At 38.5% G+C, this 27280-nt stretch overlaps 1 protein-coding gene across 1 annotated transcript in view; it reads right to left on the reverse strand.

Moving 5' to 3' along the window:
• Positions 1 to 9989: 9989 nt before the first annotated feature.
• MICU1 (mitochondrial calcium uptake 1) overlaps positions 9990 to 27280 on the reverse strand; it is an 85923-nt gene continuing 68632 nt past the window's right edge. Inside the window, exons 10-12 of the mRNA XM_053451320.1 lie at positions 26982 to 27090; positions 16746 to 16835; positions 9990 to 11448 (exon numbers count right to left, since the gene is read on the reverse strand). Of these exons, the coding sequence (XP_053307295.1) occupies positions 11288 to 11448; positions 16746 to 16835; positions 26982 to 27090 (360 nt within the window). The 3' untranslated portion in view covers positions 9990 to 11287. The remainder of the gene's footprint in view (positions 11449 to 16745; positions 16836 to 26981; positions 27091 to 27280) is intronic.

Raw genomic sequence — 27280 nt, forward strand, 5'->3', positions numbered from 1 at the left:
CTTAGATTTAAGAGTGAAATTCTGGACCCCTGCAACACAATCAGTGTAACACATATACAGTTTTTTGAGGGGCCCAAGTTATGTGAGGATAATGGCTTGAAATTTGACACTTAATTTAATCACTCATCATCAATCACCTTTGGTGTAATAATAAAGCTGCACGGAGTGCATAATTAAAGAAGCCCCAGGGTTCAGGGGACCAGGCATCTCTCCACCTCTTCTAGCCATTTACCTAGTGACATAGTAGGGAGCTATAGAAGATAGTAGATCTTTTTTTACTTATATCCCTGCCACTAGACACTGGGTTTTAATGTTATCAGAAGAAGCAGGAGAAGAGATGTTTGCAGAAGGAAGATGTGCCCTTTATTTCCTCTTCACATACATACTGGATATTGAATTTAGACGGTTTCACGTTTTGTTTGCTGTTCCTTTTATCCAATTTTATCCTGATCCAAATTATGTGCTTCTGCTACAACTGCTACTTTTATTTTAGTAATGCATGCATTTATAGGTGCATACTTAATGTGTCAAACCAGTGAACAAAATGTTATCCAATAATTTTAAAAGCTAATGCTTTGTATAAATTATACAATTTATAAGATTGACATTTAGCTTAAAATGCAAGCCTTTATCACATGAGTTGTGAGGCAAGAGAAGGAATAGGATTGTGTTAAATACATTGAAACAGATTTCTAAACTAACCCACTAATGATGACATTATATTAAGGCTCACATATTCACCAAACGTTATCAGTTCACAAGGAGAAACTACTTAGCATTAATTATCTTTAATTATTGGCTAAATGCAACATTTTCTTTACTCTTGGGTACAAACACTAGGGGTCAGTACAGATCACATTCCGTGGAAATACTGTATATTATAATTTCCTTAAAACAGCAACATGGTGTGCAGGGTGGGTGTGGTTAAACAAATACTAATACATTATTATGCATTATGTTTGTGCTTTTATATATATATATATATATATATATATATATATATATATATATATATATATACACACACACACACACAGTGGATATAAAAAGTCTACACACCCCTGTTAAAATGCCAGGTTCTTGTGATTTTAAAGAATGAGACAAAGATAAATCATGTCAAAACTTTTTCCACCTTTAATGTGACCTATAACGTGAACAATTCAATTGCAAAACAAACTGAAATCTTTGAGGGGAAAAAATCACAACAACCTGGTTGCATAAATGTGCACACCCTTAAACTAATACTTTGTTAAAGCACCTTTTGATTTTATTACAACAATCAGTCTTTTTGGGTAGGAGTCTATTAGCATGGCATGATCTTGACGTGGCAATATTTGCCCACTCTGACAGTGCTCCAAATCTGTCAGATTGCGAGGACATCTCCTGTGCACAGCCCTCTTCAGATCACCCCACAGATGTTCAATTGGATTCAGGTCTGGGCTCTGGCTGTGTCATTCCAAAAACATCTGATTCGTCTGATTTAAATGCTGTAAAAGCCATTTTCTTATTTTTAATTTTCTGCTTAACGTCCCCACTAAGCCACATTTGTTTTAATTTGTTTCTTTTATATTTGTTTCCTAGTGGTACATACTGAGAAGTGTACCCTGCTAATATTTGTTTGAAAATACTCCATTTTTCCTCAGTGTTTTTATCCCTGAAGAGTTTTTGCCAGTCAATAAGTTGTAAAGCTGCCCTTATCTTATTGAAATTGGCCTTCTTAAAATTATACATTTTAGTATTCTCCATGGACAATTTCTTTTTTGAGTTTATTTCAAAAGAGACCATATTGTGATCACTATTACCCAAGTGCTCCCCCACTTGAATGTTAGACACAAGATCAACATTGTTTGTTATCACCAGATCCAGACAAGAATCCTTTCCAGTTGGTGCTTGTACCAGTTGTGACATGAATGTGTCATTTTACAGGTTTAAAAACCTGAATCCCCTTGCAGAACTACTAGTCCCTCTATCCCAATTTATGTCCGGGTAATTAAAATCTCCAATAATTAACGATGTGCAGCTTTCTCAATTTGCTCTAACAGCTGCTATTCCTCAACATTATTAACATTAGGTGGTTTATAACATATCCCAACCAGTAGTTCTTTTCCTTTTTTTTGCCCCAAGTTGATATCTACCCATAAAGCTTCCACATTTCCCTTGTCGTCTTCAAGATGCTTAATATTTGACTTTAGCTCGTTGTTAACATACAAGCATACTCCTCTTCCCTTCCTGCCTTTTCTGTCCTTCCTATATAACATATAACTTTTTAAGTTAACTGCCCAGTCATGGGTCTCATCCCACCATGTTTCTGTTATGCCTATTACCGTATTTGCTCGATTATAAGACGACCCTGATTATAAGGCGACCCCCCAAAATCTGAATATTAACTTAGGAAAAAAAGAAAAAGCTGAATATAAGACGACCCCAAAGGAAAAAAGTTTAACCAGTAAATGTTAATTCATGTAAACTATTTTTTTAATAAAAGCTATGATTGAGAAAAATATTTTTTTTGTTTTTATTTCTTGTATTTTCCAACCTGTCCCCCAGTTACGCACATCTGCCCCCAGGCTTGCCACTCCAATATGGCACTATGGCCCATGATATGCCTTTTAACCCTCTATATGCCACTGTGCCCCATGGTATGCCTTTTGACCCCCTATGTGCCACTCTGCCTCCAGAAATGCCTTATACCCCTATATCCCATTCTGGCATTTAGGGGGTTAAAATGCATATTATGGGGCAGAGTGGCATATAGGGAAGTATAAGGCATTTCAGGAGGCAGAGTGGTATTAAGGGAGTTAAAAGGCATTGTATAGAGAACTCTGCCTCCAGAAATGCCTTATACCCCTATATGCCACTCTGGCATTTAGGGGGTTAAAAGGCATATTATGGAGCAGAGTGGCATATAGGGAGGTATAAGGCATTTCAGGAGGCAGAGTGCTCTATTAAATGCCCCCTTAACGCCACTCCAGAAATGCCCTATGCCCCCATTTAACACACACACACACACACACCCTATACCCCCATTTAACTAACACACACACACACTCTCTCTCACCCCTCTCTCCCCTCTCAGCCCTCTCTTACCGGTGCTTCCAGCCGGGGCAGCGGGTTGACGTCGCCTTCCGCTGCAGCCGGAAGGAGGTGGAGTTGGCAGCGGGGGTTTGTATGCGTCCGTCGCGTATACTTTCCCCGGCTGTCAGAGATCAGAGTTCCCGGCACCGGTGCGGGGAACTCTGATCTCTGACAGTCGGGGAAGGTCTACGCGACGGACGCAGACAACCCCCGCTGCTAGCCACACCTCCTTCCGGCTGCAGCGGACGTTGTCTACGCGGATCGCGTAGACGTCAACCCGCTGCCCCCGCAAAACAGCAGGAAGCACCGGTAAGTGTGTGTATGATGGGGGGGGGGTGAGACAGGAGGATCCAGGTCCCCTGCAGCGGTGCGGGGGATCTGGATCTTAGTCTCCTAATCAGACCTCTATTTGAGGTCTGATTAGAAGACGACCCCGATTAGAAGATGAGGGGTATTTTTCAGAACATTTGCTCTGAAAAAAACCTCGTCTTATAATCGAGCAAATACGGTATATCATATTGCTTAGTATATGCTATTGCCTCTAGTTCTCCCATTTTGTTATTTAGGCTCCTTGCATTAGCAAGCATACGTTTAATATTACCCTGAGTCTCTTGAATTTTGTGAGAGTTTTTATTAATACGTACCTCCTCTGTTCTGATCTTGCCCCTCCCCCCATCTCCACCTCCTGATCTGAAGCCCCTCTCCTTTCTGCGCTATCTCCATTTTCAAGATCTCTGTGTCCCTCCCCCTACCACTAGCTTAAAAACCCCTCCAGCCTTCTAGCCATCCTCTCCCCTAGCACAGCAGACCCTCTTCCGTTTAGGTGCAATCCATCACCGCTATAAAGATTGTACCCAAGAGCAAAATCAGCCCAGTGCTCTAGAAAGCCAAAACCCTCCTTCTTACACCATGACTTTAGCCACGCATTTACCTCCCTGATCTCCCGCTGTCTTTCTACTGTTGCGCGTGGCACAGGTAATATTTCTGAAAACACTACCTTGGAGGTCCTTTTCTTCAGTTTATCTCCTAATTCCCTGAAATTATTCTTTAGGACCTTCCATTTTCCACTGACTTTGTCATTGGTACCAATATGGACCATGACAGCCGGGTCTTCCCCAGCCCCTCCCAATAATCCATCCACTCTGTCAGCAACATGCCCTATTTGAAAATTCTTTGAAGCTGACTGATTCAATTTACCCCCATTAAGCCATGTACTTTTGAAAAATAGACACCCCAAGGTATTTCAAATAGTGGTATTTTAACAATTTTCATGCATTTTCCAGCATTTACCAAAGTTTGTGGTAGGAATTTTTGGGGGGTTTTTCCCCACACAAATTGTACTTCAGTTATGAATTTACATCTCTTGGTATGTGTCACTGCCAAACTGCAGCCCGATATGAGTTTAGCAACTGAGAATAGTGATAACACCAATGCATAGGTTTGTTGGGTCATTTGGGGGCTAAAAGCCATTTGGTAGGTGCACATTTGTTTTATTTTCATTTTGACATCTGGTTAGTCTGCGCCCATGTTCTATTTGGGACATCTTTGAACATGACCAATTCAATTTACCCCATCAAACCATACATTTTTTTAAAACACTCCTAGGCACCCCATGTGTATTTTAAATGCTAGTATTTGAACAGTTTCCATGCCAGACGTTTTGGGAAGAAACAATGCTAATTTTAGCACTAGCACATAAAGAAACTTTTTTAAATATATTTTTGGACTTTTAAAAAAAACTTTTATTGGAATCAGATTGTTCCCCTGATGGTGACACCACTGCATATTTATTTTTAAATGTTACTACATTTGTATTACTTTTTTATATTTTACTAATCACATTGTGATTAGAAAGCAAGGCTTCTTGACTTGCATGGTTGAATGCAGTACTTGTATTCAACCTGCAAGGAAGCCCAAAGTTCTCAGGAAAAACCCTCTTGAAACCTTGTTTATTTTTTTAATAGGCACCGCCATCTTGCGAGAGAGTGCGACCTCGGGTGGTTTTTCAGTGTCGCTGAATGCCTCGCTATCGAGGCATGTAAGCAACACCGGTTAAGTATAGGACACTATAGCTGCCTGGCACATCATTGGTCGTTAAAGGTTTAATGACTTTGGCTGTATGTTTAGGGTCGTTATGCAGAATGATTTTGGGCCCAATCATATGCTTCCCTGATGATGTTGCATGATAGAGGAGACCATTAATTTTGACAGAACCCCCAACTAGAGGACTGCATTGGGAGGCGGGTCCCGCGAGTGGTCTTGCGGGCGGTAGGTCAGGCACTGTACCTGCGGGTCCCGTTAATCCCGCAAGGCTGTCTTCGCGCTGCTCCCTTGCAGTGTCTCTTCTCTTGCTCGGCTCAGGAACAAAGCAGAGTCACGTGATATCTGCAGTTCAGAAATGTGGTGGGAGCGGGCGGGATTGACCACAAATGCGGCGGGAGCGGAACACCCACATTACGAGAGCGGGCGGGATTGGGCAAAAAATCAGCGGGAGCGGGATTAAAAAAGCAGTCCCGCGCAGGGCTCTACCCCCAACTCCCTTAAAGAAATGCAGCGCCAAACATACAAGGAACCTCCACCATGTTTTACTATTGCCTGCAATCATTCATTCTTGTACTGCTCTCCAGCCCTTCGATGAACTGCTATCTGCTGCAGCCAAATATTTCAAATTGTCACTCATCAGTCTAGACCATCTGCTGCCATTTTTCTGTACCCCAGTTCCTCTGTTGTTTCCACAACAGATACGCCCAGCACAGTAACAATGTGAATTCTGTGACACTGGTGTAAAGGAGGTCTCTGCCACAGAAATAGTTTCTAACATTTCCTATAGATGTTTTTCGATCATAGTAATTGTTGAGAAAGAGGGCAGAGGGTTAATGTGACTAGCAGTCTATACTCACTTGCCACTTTTTTATGTACACCTTGCTAGTACCTGGTTGGACCCCCTTTTACCTTCGTGGCATACTTTCTACAAGGTGCTGGAAACATTCCTCAGAGATTTGGGTCCATATGGACATGATGGCATCACGCGGTTGCTGCAGATTTGTCGGATGCACATCCATGATGTGAATCTCCCATTCCAGCACATCTCAAAGCTGCTCTCTTGGATTGAGATCTGGTGACTGTAGAGGCCATTGGAGTACAGTGAACTCATTGTCATGTTCAAGAACCCAGTATGAGATGATGTGAGCTTTGTGGTACATTATCCTGCTGGAAGTAGCCATCAGAATATGGGTACACTGGGGTCATAAAGGGATGGACATGGTCAACAACAATACTCAGGTAGGCTGTCACGTTTAAATGCTCAATTGGTACTAAGGGGCCCAAACTGTGCCAATTGAATTCTATGTTAAGGGGTTAACGACAATTGACAGTCCTGGCACGTCCTTTAAAAATATTAGAAAGTTGCCAACGTTTCCTAGAGGGTCTCTCCATTGTGATTTGAAAGCTAGGCTCCGTTGCCTTGTATGGTTGAATGCAGTACCTGTATTCAACCTGCAAGGGGAGCCAGAGAAACGTTGGCAACTTTCTAATATTTTTAAAGGAGGTGCCAGGACCATCAAAAGGGGTTAACATATAATTCAATTAGACCACTCTAAATGTGTTATTTATAGTATTTTATTCAGAGGGTAACCCTCATCCAAATGTGGCTCCTTTACATACAATTCTGACAGGGCTGCTACTAGTTGTGAAGTGTGGAACGTTGCCTGTTTGTGGCCATGCTTTGCTTGCAAACCCTCAGACCCTAGCCCTAGCAGTTTTGTGATTAGAGGTGCGTAGTCCCTTAAAAAAAATAATAGAGTTAAAAATTATAACCTGGTATAGGCATGCAGTTGTTCAGGGTAGGATAACAAAACAGCATTATATATAATAATGCAAGAAAGACTAGTGCTAGTAGCAAAGATCTCTAAAGGGAAGGGATTGGATTCACTACACAGAATGTTCAATCAATATACTTTAAAATCAGTAAATGAGTGTTTCATTTGTTTTCAGACCAATACAGGTTTTCTCTTTAGTGCAGAATATGGATTTTTCAGAGAGAAGACTCTTTAAATAACTAATCAGTATTTTAAATCACGTTACTCACTTTGCATTTTCTTTTGCAATATTTACAATTATTAACCTACTTTTAAATATTATACAGCATTATACATTGCGTGTTCCAATAACCCATTTTATCAGAAATATAGATCTCGGACTTGACAGGCTGGGATTATATACAAGGAAGACGTGATAATAAAAGAGAAAGTTTTACTGTGATGACTTCAAGAGGATCACATATTAAAAATACTTTTTTCTTGACAATATAAATCCTAGTGCTTATATTTTTGTTGAATAACTTTTGCATATACCGTAATGGCTTGATTATAGGCCGCTAGCGATTATAAGCCTCACCCTTAAAGTTTGGTGCTATTTTAAAGAAAAATGTCTTTTTAAAGAGAAAGAAAAAAAAAAAAAGATTAGTGGAATGGTAAAACAGTATTTTACCTAATGAACAGGAATACATGTATTTTAACATTTTTGGTATTATGGAGTTAGCATAGGTTATATACAAACATGAAAAATAAATATTGAAAACTATAGCCATTTTATGGCCCCCCCCTTAATTTATAATGCACATTACTTATACATATGCCCACTTTATATGCCACTCTGCTCCCCAGATATGCTTTATGCCCCCTTTATATGCCACTCTGCTCCCGATATGCTACTGACCCCCAGATTTGCCACTCTGCCCCCCCCATCCTACCAATGCATCCCCAGACTTCCTGGTGTCTAGCGGGATGCGCACAGACAACCTCTGCTGCTGCTGCTCGCCACTTCCGCTGGGGCTTCTATGCAGAAGTTGTTGACGTTCACCGGATGCCATAGAGGGGGATACAGGTCCCTGCAGCTCTGTGGGGGATCCTCCTCTCTGGAAGCCGGTGAACGTCAGCAGTATGAAAATTCCATAAATACAGCAATACAAGGTAATTCAGCAAAGAAATAATATTTTCCCATGAGATATGTTGTTTATTCATTTTGGATTGCAGAAAATGAACATCTGAAGATACCTCAGGCTACCAAGGTAAAATGATAAATAAATACTGTAGGTCTGAGGATAATCAAAAACTACAAAGCTGGCAGCATAAAACAGAAGATAAAAAAAAGTTACGGAATAATTGAACTGTGATGTAACTACATCTGTCACGGTAACCCCCTGAGACTGAGGACACATGGGGGTATGTTTGAGTTTGGAAGAGGGGCACTGGTGGATTTCTGGGGAGACTCCTTACCTGCCTGCCCAGTCCCCTCTTATGTCTAATCACTTTGATCTCATTGGGAGGCACAGGGCGAACAGGAAACCCCATCTGGTCTGCTCTAACCAGAACACCATGAACTAGCCGGCTATGGGGGCTCTACAAAGCCAGGATGCACCTGACCAGGACCTAGCCGCAAATTCATGGAACTGTATGGCGGATAGGAAACACGGCGATGACGACAATTGTAACTGTGTCGCTACAGACTTTCGTCCCACCACGTTGCTCTTTTTAGGTTACATTTAACTCGTGGTGGGCAAAACTCGCTGGTGGTTGAGGAGAGGGAGCTCATTCGGGAACCCTGGTTTTATTACCAATCTTTAGGACCGGGGTTTACCCAGCCACGGCCATGGAACTCTAGCCCGGCTACCATGCGGACTATTCTCAGGGAAGTTTCCAGCGCTGCTGCTCAAAGTCCAGATGTCGGATCACGTGGCTTTATGTACCATAGCATCCTCAGACCCTGAGCTCTCCATTGGAGCCCAGAGAATGATGCCTCTCCCTCAGGTTCACCCTGAGGTGGTGCCTGGCTGTCTAGTGGTTGATGAAATCATGCCCCTAATCCTATCATGTTTGGTGTATATATATATATCTGTGATGTCTTCAATAAACGGAGTTCTGTTTGTACCCTACACTAAGTCTCGGCTGGTCGAGAAGGAATTTTGTTTCCTAGTTGTTGCAAAATTGGAAAGAACTACAAACTGGATTTTTTGCCTTGTTTTAGATCAACAGCAAAAGCAATTAACAGATGTGGGAAAGCCTGAACTTGATGGAAGCATGTTTTTTTTTTTTCAGCCTATGTAACTATGAAGATCTCTACGGGGGAGCTACTCAGTCCGAGTACGGGTCTCTGTCACAACATCCTTCTTCAGAAACCTACCTAAGATAGTTTTATACTGCACTTAAATGTTAATAATGACATACATATAAAACGGTGACAAAGCTGAAGTTACAAAAAAATTCTGTATTACAAAATAATGACTTGTGGGGCAACCATTGGTAAAATGGCGTTTCTGATTGTATCAGTTAGGAATGTTATTGGTTCCACAAAAGGCAGACACAATAGGAACCAATAACACAAATAGTTTACATTTTATGCAACCTACAGAGGAATAAGATGGGTAGAGCTTCTGGTTAACTATATGCAATTACAGAGCTAATTTAGAAGAATGTTTTGTCTCATGTCATTAGGCCCTTTTAATTTACCTTTGCCAAGAAGTAAAAAAACATTGTTTTTATACCAACAACTAGATAGGACTTTGAGAGGCATTAGACTTATGAAAACACATGCTGAGATAGCTCCATGAAAAAGAAATGTGCTATGACCATAGGCTATCTAACTAAAGCAGCTACTTGGAAACACCTGATTCACAGTGTTCCACCTGAAGATGGAAAGAAGAAACCAATTCAAGTGTAGATAGTTCAAGCATTGCCTTTGTCAATACCCATGCATGTGATTCGCTAAAAAAGGGACCTTATGTATGGAGTTGGAGTTTAGCAACAGTGATGAGGTGTGAACATTTTAAGCACTGACCTACACATGTCATAGGTCACAAAGAGGTTAAAATATCTCTTGGACTGCAAACACTGTAAGATGATGGTGGTCACAAACAATTGAATAATAACAATAAAGCATTTATTTCATAGTTACAAAAACAGCTCTTAAAATTAAACTTAACCCCATGCATCTATTAACACCAGTTTGAAACGTTTTACAATGTTGTAGAATTCACTTAAGATTTTGTAACAGGGTTAAGCAAAAGTATGGTGATTTGTATATAAAGCTATATAACTATTAAGTGATTTTATTTTGTTTTTTTATTTTTAATAAATCAAGATATCTTAAGCTTTCATAATGCGATCTGTAAACTGTCTGGCTTATAAATATTTCAACCTTTTATAGATTTGGACCTTTTGCTTCTAATTAAGTACCATGTCTTAATCATCATTGTGTGGAATATCCATATTAAGCAAATTCTTAAAGAAAAGAAATTGAAACAACAAAATGAATTATTGCTATCAAAAATGAATATCTGGAAATCAAACTATTTCTCAGAATCTGCTGCAGCAAGTAGCTTAGGTTGCATTTGTTGTGGCCGAAAACACTAAAGATAATTGTCCTCAAACAGAATATTTTAATTGTTATATAAATTACAATTTTCCTGTACATAACATAACACAACATAACACACCAGACCTGTCTTTGTGTAACCCCTTGGCTATGAAAAGAAAGTAGGTAAATACATTTTATAGAGTAATGGAGTGAATCATTGAACTTCTACCAACAACTTGACCTAACTGTTCTACACATGAAGTATTTCCGATAAGGCCATATTAAGATGGTAAAAAAATATTTTGTAAGAAACATTTGCCATCAGGAAGCTCCTTAGGACACACTTGTCAAGAGTACACCTTACTTCCTGATTTGCAGCTTAAAATATTTACAACTGGAGCAGAGAACCTGAAATAGAAGGATGGTTATATGTAATTAGGAAGTGTTATGGCTGTTAGGCTGAACTAATCTTTAATTGGTAAAGTAATTCTCTCTCTCTGTGTTAACATTAGTCTAACAGCGGTCCTTAATTGGTATAGTAATAGTACCTCTCTGTGTTAGCACTTGTCTAACTGCTTGATGTCCCTCTGTAGTCTGCAATAGTTAAAGTATTTCTAGAAAGACCTCTGCAAGCAGGGAAATTAACTATTCCTCTAAATACACAAAGACTAGGAAAAATTGAAAACAAAAATAGTGTTTCGTGCAGACTATTATCTGCATTCTGGAAGCATTTTTATCTTATTTTGCTCTAGAAAATAAATGTATATCTGTAAGAGTAGTTTGTTTTGATTTAGTGGTATGCACGTTATTTCTGGATTCATTATAGGTCTAGCTTCCCTTGGTTGCCACATGCACATTGTTATTGTTTTGGCATGGCAAAATCCCAGGCTGTCTCCTGAGCGCATTTCCACATGGCTCTCATTAGTCGAGTGAATCCCATGTCCTTTGGCTTCTCCAGTCCTCTCATCAGGCGCTGCTTCATGATAGCAATGAACTCCTTATTACTCAGCTCTCCGTTTCCTGTCAAAGAACGTTAGACAAATCATTTCAGGATACAGTTAGCCAAATCATGGCCAGTATTTTATTACACAATTAGGCAGCGAGTTTTCTGTACAGTCAGATCCAAAAGAACTGGAGAAAAAGCACACAATGCAGATGGTGTGACGTATATATTTCTGTAGCACTTCCAGTCCCAAAAGGAAGACATGGTTAATACACAAGTTTAATGTGAATGTTTGTACCTTCTTTTTGCAACTTAAAAGACAAAGAAAAAATAGTTAAAAGCCTTATATGAATCTTCCAGAATCATATGCCTGTGAAAAATCATTTAAAAATCATAATTATCGTTTTCCCTTTTTCTAATGTATGTATTATTTACATGTAACGTGCACTGCCTGAGCTGTGGAATTACAGCGTATTTTCCGGTGTATAAGACGACTTTTTAACCCGTGAAAATCTAATCAAAAGTCGGGGGTCGTCTTACATGCCGGGTATACTTACTTAATTACCGAGCCAGACCGGAATCTCTAGGGGAGGGGCGAGCGGAGAAGCCGGTCTTCAGGGCCACGCCGAGGTAGCTACAAGATCGTGATCTCCCCAACTAGCCCTGATCAGCGGGCGCCCGATGAGCAGGGCTGGTTGGGGAGATCATGACCTCCCTCTAACTAGCCCAGCATTAGGGGCTTCCGTGCTCCCTAATCAGTATGCGCCGGCTATTGATGCCGAGCGCGTGAATGACGTCATGTCCCGGCGCTCAGCATCAATTGCCGGCGCCGCTTAGTGTTGAGGGAGCAGTAAAGCAGAGGTCTGAAATGACAGACCTCACGCTCCCACAACTGGATGGAAGACAGAAGATGAGAAAGGTAAGAGATGGGGAGAAAGGGGCAGTGTATGTGTCTATATGTTGGTCAGTCTATGTGTATGGTCAGGTGTGTGTAAGAGCAGTGTAGGTATTTGTGTGTTTGTAAGCTGGTGTGTGTATATATATATATATATATATATATATATATACATATATATACATATATATATATACATATATATATATATATATATATACACATATATATATATATATATACATATATATATATATATATATACATATATATATATATGTGTGTGTGTGTGTGTGTGTGTGTGTGTGTGTGTAAGGGCAGTGTATGTATGTATATGTCTGTGTATGGGCAGTGTATGTGTATGGACAGGTGTGTGTAAGGGCAGTGTATGTGTATATGTGTGTTTGTAAGCTGGTGTGTACGTGTATATGTGTGTAAAGGAAGGGGCGTGTGAGGGCAGTGTATGTATATACATGTGTGTGTGTGTGGACAGGCATATGTTAGGGAAAGCTGTCCCACCCAATCCAAGGAGGCTTTGTATACAACAACCAACCAATCAACGGTAAGGTACATCGCTTGCCATGATTGGCTGGTTGTGGTATACTGGGTAGAGGGGTAGTCTTATACGGCGAGTATGGCCCAAACTCTATATTTTAACTGGAAAAGTTGGGGGTCGTCTTATACGCCGGAAAATACGGTAACTTTGCTGTGATTAGAAACTATAAAGGACTATACTGTATATCTTACTGTATGACTCTGTGACTCATATACATTGTACAGTCAAATCTTTTATTAGGTATCATTTTCTCTGTCGAGCATCAATATTGTCAGACATAATTTCTGTAACAAAAACTTCTTGTATTTTTAAGTATGGCTAAATCTTTTAATCATCCAGGTTGAGCTGTGGAACTAACTTGTTGAGGTTAGTTGACCAAGCTCTGTCAGTATTTGGAACGAAAGAAAAATAACCTGGACTAATACCAATACTAAAGATAAATAATGTTGTAGCTCTAAAAGAGTTTTACCCGATTCAGAAGGGGAAAACCACTTTGCAGAGGCTTTGTTTCAACTGATCAAAGCCCAACAGAGATAAAGATGGAAAATGGTGTTCTTCTGCCAAGTAAATTCATTAATTTGTATATGCTACTGTGAAAAATATGTTCTGAAGACTGCACCCATTGAAATATATTTTTCATAGAAGCAAACATTATATATTTAATTACATATTTCAGATGCAAAATTGTTGCGTCAATGGAGCAGATACATTGACTTTTGCTCTGTGTACCGGATGTTCGTAGAATCCAGTGCTAAGAGCCACTTGTGCATGGTCCTCAATAATCTGCAAGTACACATTAGTTAGCACGAAGCTGTTGGAGCTCAGCTATCAGAGACAGCAAAATTGAACAACTCTAAATGTGTAACTAAAGAGTCATGGCTATGGGTTTAGGGCTCTCATATTAGCAGCTTATGTTGGGGATCCATGGCACAGTAAATATATGTCCGATATCTACCAAACAGCTTGGGTCAAGCAGAATTATATAATAGTTATTTTATTTTTTGCAGATCTACTGTACATTTGTCCAAATATTTAAAGAGAATTGTGGTCAGGTGCAACTAAGATGAACCAGCGCTATTAGAGTGGTAGAAAGTATCTGCAGAAACCTTTGGAACGGCTCAAATAGAGTCCAATAACAGCAGACAAATGTACCGCTAGTTAGAGGCTTCCAAGGATGTGACAAGTAATTAGACTGGAAGCAAAGTCACTAAAAGGTGTTGCAGGGATAATACTTTTATTAATGCTCAGATAGATATTACACATTTATTCTAGGATGTTGTAGAAAAAAATAATGATGCAGTGTCCTGACTATCACTTACAATACAAAATTGCTGGAACAATCCACCAACGTAAGTAAAAAAGGATATTGAAGTCAATTTTGCAAGTTATTGCACACAAATTGACGCATGTATTCATTTTTATAGGATTACAAAGCAAGAGCTCTGCCTCATTTCCTTCCTTGCTAGTTTCCACTGAATATGATGCCTGCTCATCCAGGAATGCATGTTTTGTATAATGCATCAATTTCCATATATATTAAAATGTACTGCTAGTAATCGACTGGGCAAAAGACAGGGAGAACCAGCTTATAATGAGCTGATGAAATAGTCTTGATTAGTTAATTACATGTGGTAACTAAAAGCATGAATTAAATGTGATTAGCTTAATTACATTGTAATTTAATACTTCTATACAGATAAACACCATGTCTGGACAGACAATTTTTTAAATTATTTTTAAAATATCAGTGAAAATAATCTAGTGATTAAATTCATTTGTAAAGTTAAATACAAAGACTATTATTGAACTGTACTTTAAATTTAAAGAGTTTGGGAAGCTGCCGAAGCAGCAAGGTCAGGGCACTTCATAAAGAACTACTTGCACTACATATAACTACATTGCACCATTGACTGAAGTCAACATGTAGACAGATTACACCGGTGCCGGTGGATACTCCTCGTGTGTTTCCGGAAATGACCATATACAAGGCTGGCATTTCAAGGTTTACTGTATTTTATTACTTGCTGGAAACTGCAATGAAGATTGAGGAGGTTGGCCAATGCTCAGCAACTTGCCCTTGCCCTACATGTTAAGATTTGAGAAGCAAAACCCACAGCTAATACGCCAAATGCATCTCCTCAACTTCCACCTCTGGGTTCTTTGGGAGGTGCACGCGAGTCCACATCTCTTATTGCACTGAATCAGATTGTTGGCTTTTATTTATACTGCTTGTTAAATATAATACTAGATTTGCAGAAAATCTAGTCTAAAAAAACCAAATATCGATATTCAGACCTTCACAGAGCAGGATTCTGTTATCTGCATGGAGGATTGCCTCGTCTAAGCCCTTGGGGGAACCCAATGACATGTACCAGAAAGGCATCCTAAAGTTGGCCTGTTTTAAGGTAAAGCTTGATGAAAAATATTTTATAATTTAATGCATGGGATGGCAAAATTCTAATAAAACTTTACCTGCAAAAACAATTGTATTTATTTTTTCCCAGCTGGTATGGCTAATCAGACTATTTCTGTTTTTAATTACAATTTTGATGGATAATTTTATAATAGTATATAGAAAAACAATAGTCCAAAATACTCTTCTTAAAGTTGATATCTGCAAGGACTCCTCAAATCCCAAGAAACATTGCCAGCAAAAAACAGAATATCGTAACAAAAATAGCTCTCTTGGTAAAGCCGGACTGGATGACCCTCTCAGGGACACGGGTTGGCATGTGCAAGAAAGGACAACATTAGTGTAATACCGTCTCTATAAAAAGTCTCTGTATATCATTTATTATAAATAAACAAACATGCACCGAGGACCAGCTCAAGTGCAAAATGTGCATTGATAAAATTAGGGTTACCGAACAACTCCGTAAGATAAAGTGCTCTTCGGGAAGCAGTGCAGAATCTGGTGCTTTCTGTGAAGTGCGCAGGCATTCCCCTCGGTAAAAAGGTGTGGTAAGTCACTATTTTTGAGACTCTCCTCCCGGTAACTCCGTTAACATAAATTAATAATAAACTAATATTCAATATATGCAGTGGTGCAGTTTCCGCCCTACGCGTTGCGTTAAAACTTAACTTCCTCAGGGGCTCTTGTCCCGCTAGCCATTTCTCTTGACAAGCAATTGGACACGAGTACCTAATAAATTGGACAGTGAGTGTATGTGTATACATATATCTCCTACCCCTCATTCTCGTTACCGATAAGCGCTTATGATTGTTATTGAAGAGAAACTCATGCCCCAAAAAAGTGCAATATTTTTTGAAAACACGTTTTTTAATTATATTTATTCATATTTATTTATGTTGTTGCATAATATAATGCAACTACATATGAGCCTTTGTATCTGTTTTAGTTCTACTAGACAAACACCCCTGACTTAATCATCTGATCATGATGTTCTTCTTTTTCTTAATGTTTAACTTGAAAAGTTCTCAAGCTACCATCCATTTTTGTCTACATAACAGAAAGAGTACTTGAAGACTTTTCTGCCTGTTAAATACACAATAAAACACTGAAGCTTTTATTTATTCTTTCAAATAGTATGTTTTGAGGTTTCTTACAGTGAATTCGATAGTTTGGGGGGTGAAAAATTGGTTGATTACAAAGCCCAGGAAGAAAGGTAACCTCATTGGCGGAATCTATTTCTCTGAAACAGTGACTCATTTTAATTAATTGGCACGACAATGTAAAATTACATGAAGCGTGAGCTACACGTTTGCTGTGTATAGAGATTTCACATCTACAGCACTCCTTCCAAGGGTGAATTTAGCATTAGACCGAAGAGATAAACCACTGCTGTTCATCAGGTACAAAGGTGCAAGTTAAGGAAAACCAGTATATTTTCTACAGCCATAAAGTGCCATAGAAACGGAAGGCAAGTAATAAGTATGATTTTTTTAAGATTATTCACACTTACCATCACAGTCAAAGAGCGCAAAGACTACATCACAGACGTGATCTGAGAGTTCGACCTTGGCCACCGTCCTGGCAACTTGCTGCATTGTAACTAGGGAAATGGAGACACAAACGCAAGAAACAACTACAATAAGTGAAACCCATTAAATTCAGATTTCCCATAGGCATCTAGTACCTTTTAAAACCGAAAATTGTGATCTGACACAGCTTCCACTAGACTCTCCTCAAATACTGCTTCTTTAGCACATTTTCCCTTATTTTTTAACCCTTAAAAACAATTCAGGTACATACAATATATACTAGATTGCAATCTAAATAATTATTACTTAAAATACTGCACATACAGCATACATTAGAGGTGCCGAACGCCAGGCCTCAAGGGCTACAAGCAGAGCTAGAATTTTTGGATGGAAGACATGTAGTCAGTTTCAACCATGTTGATTGAGCTGCCATCGCTCAAGTGGGATATTCAAAAACCCTGGCCTGGTTATTGCCCTTAAGGTCAGGGGGACTTTGAACCCCCTGGATCAACATGAATAATCGTGTACATAGGCTCAGTTTAAATCACATTCAAATGGGGGGGGGGGGCAGTACAAGCTGGAGTGTTATTCAATATGTTTTGGTTATTATACAAATTTGTCACAGAACTTGATTCACTTTTGTAAGTGGAATTACGTTTTTCGCAGACCACTACTAGAAATTTCATAAGATAAAATGACACACTTTAGTTACTTTTTGAGAAAACTATTTTATTTAAAGCAGACTATTGCTTCAAAATATACCAACTATGAAAAATTATTTTTTTTACAACACAAAAAAAGGCATGGAAGATAGATGCACAGCAGGTGTAGTAAAAAGACAGCTCTCTTAATTGTAACTACAAGTCCCATGATGCTCTGTCATCATTTGGCTTGGCAACAACTGGATTATCACTGGATTATCACCACCAGGATTTTGTGCTGAAGACCTAGAAGTCTTATTTCACAGAATTTTTTTACATTCTCTTTACGCCATACACTATTGATATGATATCTGTGTAGTTGTATTGCACTATAACTCTATAATATGACAGACTTGGGTAATTAAGCGAGCAACGCAGTATGTCATTGCATTGTTTTCAAACGTAAGAGCTCAGTAATAGCTTTCTAAAGCTGAATTAAAGGCAAAATGCCCACAAACCTTTAAATTAAAATACGGTGTTGAATATAATTGGTTGATAACCAGTGACACGCCCAAGAGGCTGTTTGCCTTTATGTCCTTGAACCAATATTTACCGTGATTAGCCCTTTAGGCTAAAAACCAAAAAAATCAGAATGTAAATATATACCGTGCATTGTTGCAAATGTCAGATAATCCAAATGATACAGATTCTGTGGTCGGCGACACTGTTGTTTAGCATCGATTTGGCACTCTCAGATGGTGATTTTTTTTTCAATTTTGAAAGGAAAGGCAATTTCCAGTTTATGCAACAAGCATAAACAAAACTCAGGGCTAGACTAAGTTCGACTGGAATATATTTGTCCCAACCTGTATTTAGTTGATGGACAACTGTATGTCTAGAGCTACTACTGAAAAGACAATCAAGGTGAAAATTCTTCATGCTCCCATTCAGGGGTGCTCGGTACCCTCAACAGTTTATATTCCAAATATCGTTTACAAAGAGATTTTTGATATGTAAGAAATATCATCCCGTCCACCATGTGCACATACTGTCCATTCCTCTGTTCCACTGAACGCTTCCTAATTGTTTCTCTCCCGGTGATAGAACCTCAAAGTCAAAAGCTAACAAAACTAGAAAATATTCTTCCGCCGATCCTGACATTTCTAGAACAAAAGGTCTAGTTTAATTAACAGAACAGATCAATTTCTTGATATGCTCCTGACATGTTTGCCTCGTGGATTTTTAAGCAAACTGCTGAGATCCGTGCTGCTGTAAAACCTAAGCAGGGGATCCATCTTGTTGACTTTCTGGGAATTTCTACCCAAGCTTAAAAAGGACAGTAGAAAGCAAAATATTTGAACTGCAAAAAGTACTCCTAGCCAAGCGTATAATATAATGCAAATCAACCCAAGATTTATGACCAAAAAAGAAAATCAAACCACACTGAAAACGTTCTGTAACATTTTTCCAGATTTTAGATATATAATATCCTTAAATATAAGATACTGTGTGAACAAGACAAATGGTTAAATTGGTAGTTTAGTTATTCAAATAAAATATGGAAATACAGTTCTACACCTAAATGCATTAAAATCTGCATGCCAAAAATTGACCGCAATGGCTATATTTACACATTAACATATCGCCCTTCAGCTCTATGAAACTCGACCTCCCCTTGATCACTCATGAAGATGGTGGTGGCAGGAATGAGGAACATTTTTGTCCTAGAATGGGTCTGTTCTGGAGCCTCGGTAACATCAAAAACAGTTAATCACCAGTTTTTCCCTAATGGGAAGGACTGGAGGTGTTGGCCACCCATGATGACATCACGTAAGATGCTCTTTTCCAGGGTTCAAATAAGGACTTGAATTAACCCCTTAAGGACAATGGGCGGTCCCTAAACCCATTGAAAACAATGCATTTTGAGCCCGTATATGTACGGGCTTTGTCATTAAGGGGTTAAAACAGTTGTAGTGTTTACAAATCATGTTTCCTCACATTTATTATTATTTAATAGGGAAGTTCTCTTGAAAAATATCTTACGTTGACAGTAGATACATAGAAGAATAACTGAAGAAAATAGGGTTTCAAAATGTACCAAATGAACATTTTTCCACATATATAGAAGTCATAATTGTATGTACTATGCTTGCCCAAAATATTTAATGGGGAAATTTGGTAGATCTTGAGATTTAAATACACAACACAAAGCAATTGTGGGTTTTGTTTTATATTGTTCCAATAAATGTCCCTTACCTACAGACACGAAGAAAGGTGTCAGCCAACACATTAAGGTTTAGACTACTACTCCTGTTGAAGTAATGGCAATCTCTGATATCTGGCTATATGGGGCACCATCTCTTTTAGCACGATAAAGCGCACATCAACATTTAAGCAACACACACATTACTGATTAAAACAAAGTTCTGAAAGCAGATCTGTCAGTAAGACTTGAAATATATTTCCCCTTCCTGGGGGATTGTCTAAAATGAATATTAAGTATTAATATGATTATCTTGAAGTGCAAATCTCTGTTCATTTTAGTCTTCGGTTCTATAGTACGCATAGAAAAAACTAAATCTCATGTTGTCATCAGATTAATAATTATACTAACACAATAAACTGATGTAGTACCAGGCTCAGCTATTCCTCTGCACAAGGCAGGAATAAATGGTGACAGTAAATTCTGCAGATACCTTATTAATTACTCAGCACTGTTTGTGATACAAATGCGACCAACTGACTAATACATAAGCAATACACTGTAATTGCATTGTTATTTACATAGCATGTCACATTTATGGGCAGTCATGTTTTTCAGGATATTTTAGACATTTCTGAATACATTAGGAGTCTTATTCTATTGATTTTATGCAACCAAAAGCTTATTTGTTCTATGATAGTAACATAAATAAAAATATAAAGAACAGTTGCAAAGAGTAGGAGCGTGTGAGACAGACCCAAATCTCCAACACTAAAGGCACCTGCATAAAGAGTAATGAGACTTGCTATTTATTTTGCATTTTTTGCTCACACAGTGTAGCATTAACACAGTAACACAGTACAAGCAGCCTCCACAATGTCTGCTGCCAAGTCTTTACTTCAATGATGCCCATGTAAATGTATTTGGATTCAGCAGCAGATGGCTTCTGGCTGCCAGCTGACACCTAAATTGAGTTAACTGGAGAGGATAATGTGCCACAAGGAAAGGTTCCCACCCTAAACATTTCCTTTCTGCGCTGTAAAAGATGAACATAAATACATATAAATGTCAGCATGCACTGCTGCTATAGTGCATCGCTATAGAGACTTTTCCATGCATTCTGCTGCTGGCGCTTCCACTGGGCTTCTATGATGGAGCACCGGTGTGATGTAGAAGCACCAGCAAAACCGCCGGCAGCAGCAGAGGTTGTCTACGCATGCTGACCACTGTCTCGTGAGCATAAGAACTGAACGCCATTTCAGCAACACCATTGAAGTTTAGAAGGCGATCAACTGGCGTCCACCGGCATACAGTGTTGACGCCTCAGGGTTGCTGAATGCCTTGACATTGAGGCATTACAGCAACAGCGTTTAAGCGAAGAAAGTGATCATAGATCACTTTTTAAGCTTGTTTAATGAAATGACATGCCAGGCACTTCATTGGTCGTTACCTGACCGTTTGTGTCTGACCTGCCTGGGACGTCATTGGGCATTAAGGGGTTAAAGGACCTTACTGTCAGAGTAAACACTAGAATTTGACACTTTTAACTATCCAACAGAAATGTAAAATATTACAAGAGCAACTTGCAGCAGAAACACTGCAGGTCTATGCTGAAAAATATGGTCTATTAACCAGTAACACGTTTTAGTGATTGCAGGAAAATATGTTTCTGTAGTGTAGTCGATCTGTTGATCAGCTGCAGCAAAGGAGAAAAAAAAAAGAAAAAAAAAACTAAACAAAAATTAAAAAAAATGAAGCACTGGATGTTTCCAGAATGAGTCTGGGGAAATACCTTCTCTTGTTTTTTGGCAATCTTATGCTGTTTACATTTTAAGATTTATTGCCTAGATAAAAATCTAACTGCAGATTCACTGAATGATAAACGTGTGGCTGTCTGTAGCTATATTTTTATCTGACAAAAAATACGTCTAAAACAAAACAAAGCACATTTGCAATTTACAGAGATATTGAATTGGGAGGGGGTAAGAAATGAAAATGCTAAGGAGTAAGTAATAACTTAATAGAGAGAACTGACCAAGTACAATTCAGAACATGAATCTTGTTGTCAGCCAAGGACAGCCTGCAAGCTTGATTATATGGGATGCGGTTTATGCATACTAAACTATGAGGTCGATTTAATTTATCAGCTTGTTCGATAGTCAGTGAATGTCACATTTAATATATTTAATTTATTAGTAACATCACTGTTGCTGTTATTCCTGGCACATGATTAACAAACTAGAATATGGTAATAAACATTTGGTCACTGGTCCTTAAAATGACAAATTCCATGTAAAGTCTTTACTATTTATGTGAGAATAGTGTGAACAGAAGTGGAAGCTAAACATTTCAGATGTTAATGTTTTGTGCAACAGGCTGTTCATTTTTTCTGTTAAGTCCTTTTTTTATACCAATACACTTTATGGTGCATACAGCTTTGTGAATGACACCAGAAAAGGTCACTTTTTAAAGCAATATAATATTTTCCACATTGAGTCACTTCCACATCTAGAATAACTGGGGCTGCGTCTGTCGTGAATGGATCTTTGATTGTCAGCTGGGTTAGTAGGAAGGAGAAATTTGCCCTGGCTACCTCTAATGATTCTGAACATTTCTCGAGATAGAAGGGCAAACATAATGGGGAAAATTCCAGATATTGACTTCTGCTGCTGTGCTTATTTCATAAAGTTCATAAGAGATGCCATGCCATGTAACTGTTCTCACTCATGAACATTACACTCAATCTATCAAGAATAGGATATTTTTGGTGTACGTCAATTTGCATTTCCTTGCTGGGCAGGCTTAAGTTATTATATCATATCTTATTAATGTACTTGCACTCTCCTCTCATTACTAATTAAGCCATGGTTTTTTCCTGATCCCCTCTTCCTCACCCTGAGTTTGGATCTTATGCATTACACAATTGCTGCAAAACACAAGGAGCATTTCCGCTTGCAGATGTTTCAAACAGCATCGCAATGCAGAGATCTTATAGGGACCATATTATAACAGAACACTGCCAGCCTAGGCAGGAGGGCTCCAAAATGGCTGCCATGAGCTTTTCAGTCTCAGTTATGACCTCCATTATTGATGATGTTTTTATTATTATGTATATTTGGTCACACCAAATATTGATTTGATTTAGATTTTTTTCTGTTCACTGACTTTGCATTTTATTAAAAGATAAAAATAAACTACTAACATGTCTTACATTTTTTCACACCTGCCTAAAACCTTTGCACAGTACTGTGCATATATAAACACACACAAACACGCACAGGTAATAGAGTATCAATAAAACTGTATCCCTGCTAGACTGTCCGTACAAGATAAGGTGCCGATACAGTACATTCAGTGGATTTTCAGTTATCACCACTGAAATAAAAGCATAACTGAGAATTTACAGAATATGTTACTTACCATATGTCTCACAAATTAAAGGAGCACTCCAGCCATCATATGCTCTTTAATGCCTATAACTGTGCAAGCCTTTCTCATTTTCAAGGTGTTGCTTCAAGCAGCCAATCATTGGCAACAACTGCCAAGCGACAAGACCATGGAGGATGAGGGTAGATGCAACTATAGGCCAACTTCTAGGTCGGGTAAGCGTTTTATGACATTTTCTTATGCACCGTTCTTTAATGAGTGTGTCATGGACATTAAACTGTCCCGCTTTAAGACACACTTTTGACTGTCAAGGGTGTGACTAGGCATGTGATTGGTGATAAGGACATTAAAGAACATTTTAGATGATCTTCTTATAATTATATATAAGTCTTAGAAGAAAAAGTATTTTAGCAGCGAGCTAACTTATAAACACGTTACTGTGATTTTATTGTTGTAGAACAACGTGATACACCCGTACCTACAACCAAAGCTTTCAAGAGATAAACAAAGTAGAAAGTTAATGAAAAAATATATTGTGATAGGTAAGCACAGAGCAGATTTCTTAAGAGGTTTGTATTAATTAAGTGCTTGAAGCAAACATTCTTGTTTGACTATAAATGTGTTTACAGCCACATTTTATTTCCTGATGGCTCTATGCTATTGCAGTATTTTCAGCCCCAAATAAATAGGTCTGCTGTCAGCCAAATTAAGAGTTCCATCTTTTCCCTTTAGAGTACTGGATAAGGATGCGTGCCAGAATGCGGAGCAGTGACTTCATAATTTATGAAATGAGCCTTAGAAATGAAAGCTAAAAGTCCTATTTGTTTGGATATACTCCAGGTTTTGGCAGTAAGCGGTGGGAACATTTAGTTGGTCATTTCTCAAGATCTATGGCAGAAAGCTATAACCTGGGCTTCAGTTACCCTTGAAATTTTTGGAAAAGTTAAGCATCTTAACTCGCTGTTCAGGATTATTCCACTCCCTCAGTAGCTCTACTACAGCCCTACTGTTATGTTTTTATGTGATTTAATTTTGACAGCAAAGAAAAAAAAAATCACAGTTTATAGGAGGGTTTAATATAACAATGTTATGCTAAAAGCTGTGATAGCAACAATTCTCGGTTGACTGGGTCAAAATAAAAACATAGCTTCAAAATAAAAGAGAGCTATTTGTGCAGATGAAGGCATGTATCCCCTTGCTACTGATAGGAACCTCTGGATGAGCCCTCCAGGATAGGAAGAAACCAGAAGTTGTGTAGGGACCAAAAAACTATAACATGTTCCACCACTATATATACATTATCATTGACAATAAAAAAAACAATGAACATATATTTGGTAGCCAATTGTGTTTTCGATTTGTTTGAACACAGGTTGCACTTTAAATCTTTATTTCTATTAGATGCCACATGATTCAACATAGGAGGGATTGAAATCCCTTCTGTTGGAAATGGCATAGAAAGCTAGGGTAAAGAGTCCCAATCTCATGAAGGACAGTTCTCAAAATACATAGAGTTATGTTGTAGGTGTCTGTTCTCAGGAGGCTCCACAGAGCCATGACGATGTATAACATTATATTTCCATATTGCTAATAAATAAATATTGCCCATCACTTACCCACCTATTCAAACTTTCTCTATCCTCTGGAAAGGTTGTACCAACATCCTTTCAGCATGGTCTATTTAAACCCATTCTAAAAAAGCCTTCCCACTTATATAACTACCGCCCTATCTCTCTGCTAGCTTTTGCCTCTGACTTACTTGAGCAGATTATGTACAATCAATTAACGTTCTCTCCTCTGATTGACCCTCCTTGATCCTCTCTAGTCTTTGTTTTAGACTCCTTCACTCTACTGAAAAGACACACAAGTATCCAAAGACTTGTTCTCTGCCAAAGGTCATGTCTCCTTGCTAAAACTCCTCAATATATCTCCTGTTTTTAATAGTTTATCACCACATTCTAAAAAGGCTTTCTCCTAAAGGTAAATGAGATACAGCGCTCTCCCAGATCTCATCATATTTTTCTAATTGTTCTTTCTCTGCCACTTTCTCTGGTAGGATATTTTCACAACAAGATTTTTGTTTTTCTGTGTGTCGGTTGGTCCTGTTTGGAGGGGACTTTTGAAGATTCTTGTCACCGGTGCTTTCCCTCTACATGGGGTGATGCAGGTAATGGTATGTTTGCCGATTGTAAAGACCTGAAAGCTTGCTAGACGTGCAGCCTGCTGATACATTGTATTTGTAAAGGGTTCACCAAAAGAGCTGTAGTAACTCACAGAGATCACCCACATGTATCCTCCGGTTGTCTCCGAAATCACTTTTTATTGTTGTAAAACATAACCTCATTTATCCACAGAATTGCATTCACATAGATAAACAGATATGTGTATTCAACCCAACCTTTTATTCCCCTGGCAGCAATCCTATTGATGGGATTAGTTAAACAATGGCGTTCCTACCTGTGCTATCTTTGTTTGGTAGCCAGGCTGGAGCCATCTCTGAGTACCTTGGGGGCCTGTATGACAGGTCATTCTGTCACAGTATTATTAAGATACTTTCACCCCTAGCTTTCTATTGGTGATCAGTCTTTGGCCCCCTGCTCTTCTCTCTTTACACTTCATCTCTTGGTATGATAACTAATAATTTATTTTGGCTTTCACTATCACCTACATGCAGACGATGCTCAAATCTACCCGTTTTCCCTGATATCTCTTATGTCTCTTATTACCAACTGCTTGTCTGGCATTTCTCCTTGCATGTCACAAACTAAAACTTAATCCCTCCTGTCATGGAGCTGGATAGTTCGACCGACTACCTCTGCTGACTTCTGCTCCCTTAGCCTGGGACTCTTTCACACTCTTTCTCCAAAACTTAACTCATTTTTATTCCCTCCTTTCTCCTAGACAGTACCTTAATCGTCAATCTCTATTAACAATTACTGTCTCCCCTACAAACCAGGTTTGATGCCTTGGGGGTCATCTCTAAATAACATTAAAAATCTTTATTCTAACAAAGCCATCCATGATACTGATCCCTATACAGTTCTGCCCTTATAACAAATGACCCCATTTCACTTTTTTCACGCCTTCAAGGCATCGGTCATGTTGCCCCATTCCTCTGGAACTCAGTTCCACCTAACCTCCAACTTTCACCCTCCCATCCAATATTCAAGAAAAAGCTTCTTCGGAGAAGCGTACAATCTTTTTAGCTAGAACCATCTTACCTGACACTAATAAAACCCACACATTAATCTATGGCACTATCACCCCCTCTTTCTCTATACCTTATTTTTTTCTACACCACTTAGTGATAAACACATCAACTTGTGCCTCGACTAACCAACACATTAAATTTAGACCTCATTAGTATAAAATCCATCGTGACCAATGGAAAATCTCAATCTCTTGTTGATTCGTTATATGATTAGTCTTAATGTTAATTAAAAAGTAAAACATTTCCCAGAGTACTTTCAGATTTCTAGAATTTATTTATTTAGACAATAGGTTCTGATACTTAATATTTTGATAAGTAACAGATATTGCTAACCCAAGAATAAATACCACCAATTTCTCTAACAAAATGATTTCCCTTCTGTTTGTCAGATGCTTCTGGGCATGTCTTGGATATCTCCAGGTACAGTATCCTTCCATGTGATTTTCTTATTGTGTAGTTGAGGCTTGACCTCACAGTGTTAAAGTTATACTTTCTGAATTTCTGGATGCTCTTTTCACACTGAACATTATTGAGATACCCCTTCCATTTTTAAAATGATGACTTACTTTATTTTATATGGTTGGTTTATATAAACTACTTTTTTTAAACTTCAACCCAATTTTTGGGAATACTAGCATTGGTTTTGACCAGTGTCCTTACTATTAAAGGTTTACAAGGCGGCGCCACCACCCAAAAAACACATATATGTATATAATTTGCTGTTTTGCATTTCAAACACTTTACACTTCTACTTAACAAGTTGGGTTTTAAATACCTTTATCAAGGGAAGCTCCAGCCATGTGATAAAAGCTCAGGGCAGTGTCCACATCATTAATATTCTTTAGGAAGGTAAAGAAATTTTCCACCTCTTCGAAAGTCAGCCCCTGAAATACAATTAAAGTGTCTTCATTTACCCAGAAAGAAATAATTTGGTGTGAAATATAAATTCAAGACAAGTAACCAGTGTTTGTGAAACATGAACGAAACATAACATACAGCCAAAGGAACTGTTAGCCAAAACTTCTAAAGAGTAGCACTTAATCAATGTAATTCTCATAGTTCCGAAGATGCAAT

Source organism: Spea bombifrons, chromosome 11, assembly GCF_027358695.1.
Source record: "Spea bombifrons isolate aSpeBom1 chromosome 11, aSpeBom1.2.pri, whole genome shotgun sequence".
In the NCBI taxonomy this organism is placed as follows: domain Eukaryota; kingdom Metazoa; phylum Chordata; class Amphibia; order Anura; family Pelobatidae; genus Spea; species Spea bombifrons.